Source organism: Triticum urartu, chromosome 2A (genome assembly GCF_056163025.1).
Source record: "Triticum urartu cultivar PI428250 chromosome 2A, HENAU_Tu73, whole genome shotgun sequence".
Lineage (NCBI taxonomy): Eukaryota > Viridiplantae > Streptophyta > Magnoliopsida > Poales > Poaceae > Triticum > Triticum urartu.
In genome coordinates this window covers 717739989-717747028 of record NC_141874.1, presented here as the reverse complement: position 1 = coordinate 717747028, position 7040 = coordinate 717739989, and the positions used below count along the sequence as shown (strand labels likewise).

The 7040-nt window shown below is 48.3% G+C and overlaps 1 protein-coding gene across 1 annotated transcript; it reads right to left on the bottom strand.

Annotated features, from left to right (window-relative positions):
• Positions 1 to 3869: 3869 nt before the first annotated feature.
• Positions 3870 to 6639, bottom strand: LOC125540026 (putative isoaspartyl peptidase/L-asparaginase 2). The gene is made up of 2 exons (XM_048703594.2): positions 6109 to 6639; positions 3870 to 4715 (listed from the first exon to the last, which is right to left on the bottom strand). The coding sequence occupies exons 1-2, from the start codon at positions 6502 to 6504 to the stop codon at positions 4110 to 4112; spliced, it is 1002 nt and encodes a 333-aa protein (XP_048559551.2). The 5' UTR covers positions 6505 to 6639; the 3' UTR covers positions 3870 to 4109.
• Positions 6640 to 7040: the final 401 nt, after the last annotated feature.

The window sequence follows — 7040 nt, the reverse complement described above, 5'->3', positions numbered from 1 at the left end:
TTATCAGCACGCCAAAAATGGAGGGAATGAGTTGACGAGTCATGTATTAATAATTTTTCCGTCGTCTGGCTAGCTGCCGCTAAGCATGCTAACTAGCCCATTGACCAATGGCGGTGCGGGAGATAAGCTTAATCTGGAGATAACATTTCTTCTTCTTCAGAGTACATCTCAACTTGCACTTGGGTACGGCATCATGGATTGGCTCAGACTGGTCATGCATGCATGGCGAGACTAGCTGCCATCCATCAGATGATCAGATCAAATATCTCCTAATTAATCTGCTAGCTATAGGACTAAGTTTTTGTGTGCTGCGACAATGTCAACCGTGGCCAGGAGGAGCTAACTTGCCAGGTCCGATCGCGCATGCATGTTAGTGCTAGTCTATTCTCTTGGGTCAACTATAGGCAAGAAGCTAAGCTTTGGGTTCAGATGGACCTCCGCGTTCCGACCAGCTGCCTTATGACATCATATATGAGCGTGAACCACATTTGGGTTATAGCTCAATAATGGCAATGCGTGCATGTTAAACCTCAGCCTGGTTGCTTCCGTGCGGCCTATCTGGAGCGGTGACTCGTCGGTCCGATCGGGTTCTGGACGTGGAGGAGGCGTCACGGGAGAGAGATGACGCGGCCGAGTATGAGGATACGGGAACTCAATTTGCACTCCATCAACCCTGCATTACGCTAACACGCTTCGTATTATGTTTTTGTCAATGATGATGATGACTAGTGTAGCGAAAAATATGAGGATGGATTATTTTTCCCCAAAAAAAATCTGGATCTCTTATAAAAGTACATTAAATATAAAGCACCTCAAACATATTAAAAATCACATCGAGGTTCATACACCATTGAACGATCACTACCGATGCCAGAACAAGACGTCGACGCGCCGCTAGCGTTGTTTCCCTACAGGAGCAAGGCTGACCTTGTCGATAATAGTTAGAAAAGTTTTCGTGCACATGCCCTTAAGGAGCAACACTCTGAAGCCACAATTGTCATCATTGAACCTTGAATAGATCTGAAGCACCAAACATAAAGTCTAGCCATCGCGCCAATACGACGACAAGAAATCCTAATCTCGCCGCCGCAAAGAGACGACAAGAATCTATGTTGGGGTTTTGTCGACTACACTCGGATGGACGAATTCGAGGAGAAGCGGAGCCCAGAAGACAAAGTTAAAAAATAAAAGCGTTGCCAACCGCCCGAGCACCGCACTTGCGAGGTCTAAAAAATTGTAAGCTAAACTACTAAACAGACCCGCAAACAGAGGGGAGCGGGACAAGTTTGCCCTGGCCACCGAAGCAAAAGGGGGGAAATGCTTCGTGCTCTTTTACCGGGGATGAGGACAGATATGTTTGGCAACCAATCAAAGTAAATCAAATTGAACACAATGAAATAAAGATTAACAACAAAGATTCTTATTTAAACCAAAACTTGCATCAATAATCTCTAAAAAAAGATTGCAACAAGAAGGCATTTCCCGACTTGTTTGCGGAGAGGTTCTTGTGAGCTATTTTTTAGGGGCAGCTCTTGTGAACTTTTGGTATTTTGTAATCCAAACATGACTTAGCATACTATCTGGACTACATCAAGCGGTTCACTCAAATAAAGAACTCGCTCGTTGAGGTGCATGAATCAAAGGTCATCTATGCATTGTCCACCGGTTTCCATTTCCTTGGCTTCCTTGGATGACCCACAGGATCAGATACAAGTCTCCCGGTAGGGCCCGAGAGATTTTTGACTTGGCAAACAAGTATGCCTCTGGGGAACAAGCGGTCCTAGACTTATCCGGATGTGGAAAATGCAGAGAGTTGTTGTAGCACTCTCCAATGCGGATATGGAAATTTTATGAGTGTCAATACCTGTTGGAGCTAAAGGTAGGTTTTCTACTCTCTTAAGTGTGTATGCCACTTACATGACTATCCTTGCAGTTTGGTGTTTACTTTACCTAGACTCTCTAAAACTAATATATAAGCGTTTTAAGGAGATAAATAATTTTCTTAGCAATAGAAAGACAAATGTTAGGTGCCTATAATGGGAAAACTTTGTTTTTGCCACTCTAGTTTTTGCCCACTTTGCTTATGCCACTCTAGAATTTTACATCTCACTTTTGTCACTCTTAGGTTTTGACAATACATCACAAATGCCATTCCGTGGCTAAAACGATAATTTTTCATTTCACTTCTTCCACTCTTAGCTTTTCACATGTATCACAATAGCCATTCTGAAAATTTTGCTTTTGTCATGGAATGGAAAAAGTGATATATTGTCAAAAGATAAGAGTGGCAAAAGTGAGATGTCAAATTCTAGACTGGCATAAGCAAAGTGGGCAAAAGATAGAGTGGCAACAACAAAATTTTCCTTGTAATGAATGATTACAAGAGCAAATAGAGAGTATGCATATGTGGTGGTTGTGATGAATGTAGCGTTATCCAATGGGAGCAAGTATTCCTAAGAACTGGCTTTTGTTTCCTATATTCATGGTTGATTTTCTTATTTTGGGAACAAGTCTAATAGTGATGTAAAGATGCATCTTTGTGCCCACTTAGGAAATTACCCTTCAATGTAACATGAAAATTATCTCATAGTACTTAAGCGATTACCTAAGGGGGAGAAGTCGAAGGAGGTGCAGGGCTTCACCTAAGGTGGAGAAGACGAAAGCCGTATTGTCGATTTGAGCAGCCCAAGTCAATTAATTCCACAGGGTTGCTCCATACTTCGAGGTATGGCTATCAGGCATGGTAATTTGAATGAGGGATGAGGTTGACCGCATATTCCTTCGAGAAGATGGAGGAGGACATGCTCTTGGCATCGCGATGGCAAAGGAGTAGGAGCAAATGGGAGACAAAGATATCATATGTGACATGGAGGGAGGTTGACTGAGGTAGTCGAATTGGGCGCGTGACGCACGGCCCTGGTAGCTCTTGGTGACGATTGTTCACGGCTCCGGAGGAGGTTGACCGAGGCACCCGATGATGATTTTTGCACGGCACCGGAGGTGGTTAACCGATGTTGAGGAGGGTAAGGAGGAGGTTGACCGAGGTGGCTCTGGTGGCCATTGGGGTGACTCACCAGAGGGCTCGCCAAGGTCCACGGCATCAAGGTTGTCCATGGCGTCGGGACTAAGAGAGGGGGGGGGGGGTGAAGAGATAATTTTTTTTCTTTTGTGGTGTGGGACCCGCATGTAAGTGTGGTGTGGGTCCGGTGTGTTAGGGACATTGCGCCTGTGCTACGAGGGGCATTTTAGGCCAAATGCCTTTGACCAGACGACACGGTGATAGAAGGCATTCAGGCAACCTATTAAACAAATCTAAGGGCAAAACTAAGTAGAGTCAAAAAGTAAGAGCAGACCTCATGGGCAGGTTCTCATTAAGGGCAAAAATGTGATTGTCCCTTAAATTTTTTAAATAGGAACAGTCTGATATGCCATTATTCTAATGCATGCATGTATATAATTAGAGAAGATGATGCACTCATTCAATAACGTCCCTGAAAATAGAACGTTTAGGAGTTAGTGCAATCCAACTTTTAAAGGAAGCTTAGCAATAATGGTTTCTGCGATATATTTGCATTTACTCGGTTTTGCTATTTCTCAGGTGTCTGAATTTTTTTCATACGTTGGTCATTTTTTTAGCCACGGCGGACCTTGCCGGAAATCTATCTTAGGTTAAAGCCATGGCCACATTATCTATAGTATTAGGGGGTGGGGCGCAAGAGATCTCCGGAGTTGTTTTTTGATGTGGCAGGAATGTCAAGGCGACAACCAGCACGGCGGGGGGAAGAAGTCGAGGGGAGGGGAGGGGGGAGGCAAGCGGTTATGCCTCGGCTGGCCGGCGGGTACACGTGAGGAAAAAGAAGCCAAAGGTGGAAGATGAACATCATCAGTTGTTTACAGCCGTTGGATGAAGATGGAACAATTTTACAATAGAAGTGATTCATGGAACTTTGAACTTTTTTCAGGCACGTGGTGCATCATAGGCCGTCACATGTTTATTATCCGGTTGCTCATGGTTATGAAGTAACGAGTGCTAACCGATGATTCCTAGACTAGAACCAGATGGCAATCGCAGGATGGCCAAATGTATGTACACTCCGAGATGCACTTGCTCACTCCCAGATGCCGACCTCCATGAATCCGTCCTGGGTGGCGCAGCCCCGGAACATGCCGGTGCAGTTGAACCCGTACGCCACCTCGCCGGTGCCGGACACGGCGATGAGCCCGGCGAACCCCTCGTCGAGCCGCTCCTTGACGCAGAAGTCCACGGCCTCCTGCAGAGGCAGCCCCTTGTACTCCATCACGGCCGCCACGTCGCGCGCCAGCGTGGAGCGGATGATGGCCTCGCCCTCGCCCGTGCACGACACGGCGCAGTGCCCGCACGCATAGGTGCCGGCGCCGATGAGCGGCGAGTCGCCGATGCGGCCCGTCATCTTGTTCATCAGCCCTCCCGTGGAGGTGGCGGCCGCCGTGAAGCCGTTGGAGTCCACCACCGCGCAGCCCACCGTCTCCGGCGCGTAGATGCTGATGGGCAGCCCGTTCATCACCATGCCGTTGCTGTTGTTCTTCTCTGACGCGGCCGCCAGCGCGCTGCAAGTGTCGGCTCCGGCGAGCGGGATGCGGTAGTCGAAGAGGATGGTGTTGGCGTCCTTGGCGAGCTTGAGCATGCCGATGTTTTCCTCCGTGATGAAGTAGCTGTTGTCCACAACCTCTAGGCCCTGCAAACACATCAAAATCAGATCAACACATTCAAAAAGCAATCTGCTCTTAAACCTAATTAACTCTGGATGCATATAAAGATCGCAGATTCGTTTTAATTTTGCGGCACAGTTCAGGGCCACGAGATCTGCAGGGAAAACGCGCGGGATTCTGTAGGAATCATGGAATCAGATCCAGTTGCTGTCACATGATGGTCGGGGTGGTGGACCATGTACGGACGACGGATTCGTCGGACGGGAAGCAAGTGGCCTGGTCCCGGGGCGGCCGATGGCTGCCAACCACACGGCTCGAGTGGTGCGCAGGGAGGAGGCGATGCCGTGCACAAGTTTTGGCGCCAAAAACAGAGGCGCACAGAGCACGCACGGTTGCTTACAGTAGCCATCCTAGGTTCAGGGATCTGCCATGCATGAGCCTGCTAGCTTATAGTATTGTTTACTTTGATTAGCAAACTGTTTTTTTATTAATTTAATGAAATAGCGCTGGCCACGACAAATTTCTTTCATGCATGCGACAAGATGGATTCCTTTTGTGCGGCTGTTGGCTGCACGATCTTGACTGAAAACTTTAAGGCTTAGTAGAACTTTAACAACAGAGGACAAATTTAAGTTGGGGAGGCATGGAAATATTGTGAAGGCTGTTTTGGTAGGTGCGAGGCCATGTTTCATTTTCACCACGAGAGCCATGTTTTCTTCTTCACTTTTCACGTGTTTTCTTAGCCATGACATAGGAGTACTTACCAAGTTTCATTTTGCACTTGGCTTAACAAGAAATTTCCCTCTAAACAATCTTATATTAGTTCAGAGAAGAAGTACGTACTAATCGGCCGCCGTGGTGCTTTGTAAAAAGCGACGACAAAGTTTCATGACCACCAAACCAATAGCAACGGTAGACAGGTTACGTTGGCGTTGCTTTCGGCTGGATGTGAAATCAACTCGTACTACTACTGCCTACTGCTTGGTCCACACATTTCTCCAAAGACCAGGGGACGAAAGGGAGACACGCACGTGCATTTTCTTAACTTGCTGCGCTGAGCAAGCTGTGTCTTGCTGTATTTTTCCCAGAGAGAACGAAAAGCTAGCTCAGATAAGATGTATCTATATGCATGTATTACCCAAATGAACGGTATTTCCCGTGCAAGCTAGCTGCACCAGCTGTGCACTCATGGTGTACCGCACCACAGTGGCCCACACGTCATACTACTCCGTCCGTTCCGTCACGTGAACTTTCCAATTTAAAAATATTAATTTACTATGCCAATATCAATATGTGGTGCTTAGATCGCCATGCACCCAGTTTATATTTTTCCTTATTGATTGAGTGGGGTGCATTTTTTGGCAGGAAACAGAATTAACGGAGGCTAATCAGGATTGGGTTAATCATAGAATTAATTACCTGCTCGCGGGCGAAATCCTCGGCGCCGTCGAAGGCGAGGTAGGAGTGCGGGGACTTGTCCATGACGCGCCGGGCGAGGGAAACGGGGTTTTTAACGGTGGAGACGCCGGAGACGGCGCCGCAGCGGCGGCCGCGGCCGTCCATGATGCTGGCCTCCATCTCCACGGTGCCGGCGCGGGTGAGCGCGGAGCCCCGGCCGGAATTGAAGCAGGGGTCCGTCTCCAGCTCGCGCACCACGGCCTCCACCACGTCCAGCGCGGCGGCGCCGGACCGCAGCAGGTCCACACCCACCTGCAGGCACCGGGCCAGCACGCGCTTGGCCTCCTCCTGGCGGTGCTCCGGCAGGTTGGGGTCCACGCCCGCGCCGCCGTGGATGGCAATGGCCCAGCGTGCCATGCGTGCTTATGTATGCGTGCTGGGGGTGGTGTGTTGCTAGGTGGCTGAAGGCACTTGGATCTCTCTCTCTCTCTCTGTCGCTACGGCTACGTGATGTTGTGCTCTTGTTGTCGCTCTGTTTGTTGGTGTGTGTTGGAATGAAGGATGGGTGTTGGGAGGGTGGGGTATTTATAGGGGAAGGGAGAGGAGCGGACGTCCGAGAGGGAGCGGCACTCACGCCGTCCTACTCCCTCCGGTACACGGCACCACATACAGATGTAGATAGACATATTTTAAACTGTAGATTTCTTTATTTTCATCGGTATGTAATTCATGTTTGAGTCTGTAAAATGACTTATATTTTTTAAGAATGAAGGGAGTACTAATTCTTCCGCTAGGGAACGGATCGGTAGGCGGTCCTGCATGTTCCTTCCAGTACTATACAAACGATGAAGAAACGGATCCGGCAGCTCTATTTCAGAGGCCGTGCAATTAGAGGCCGGTTGGATTCAGCACGGCAGGGCATTTCGTTGGTTTGTAGTACAGGCCAATTACCT

Excerpts from the sequence above, each read along its gene's own strand:
- LOC125540026 (XM_048703594.2), bottom strand. The coding sequence starts at position 6,504 with ATGGCACGCTGGGCCATTGCCATCCACGGCGGCGCGGGCGTGGACCCC. Across the intron at positions 4,716-6,108 it reads AGGATTTCGCCCGCGAGCAG|GGCCTAGAGGTTGTGGACAA; the intron begins GTAATTAATTCT and ends ATGTGTTTGCAG.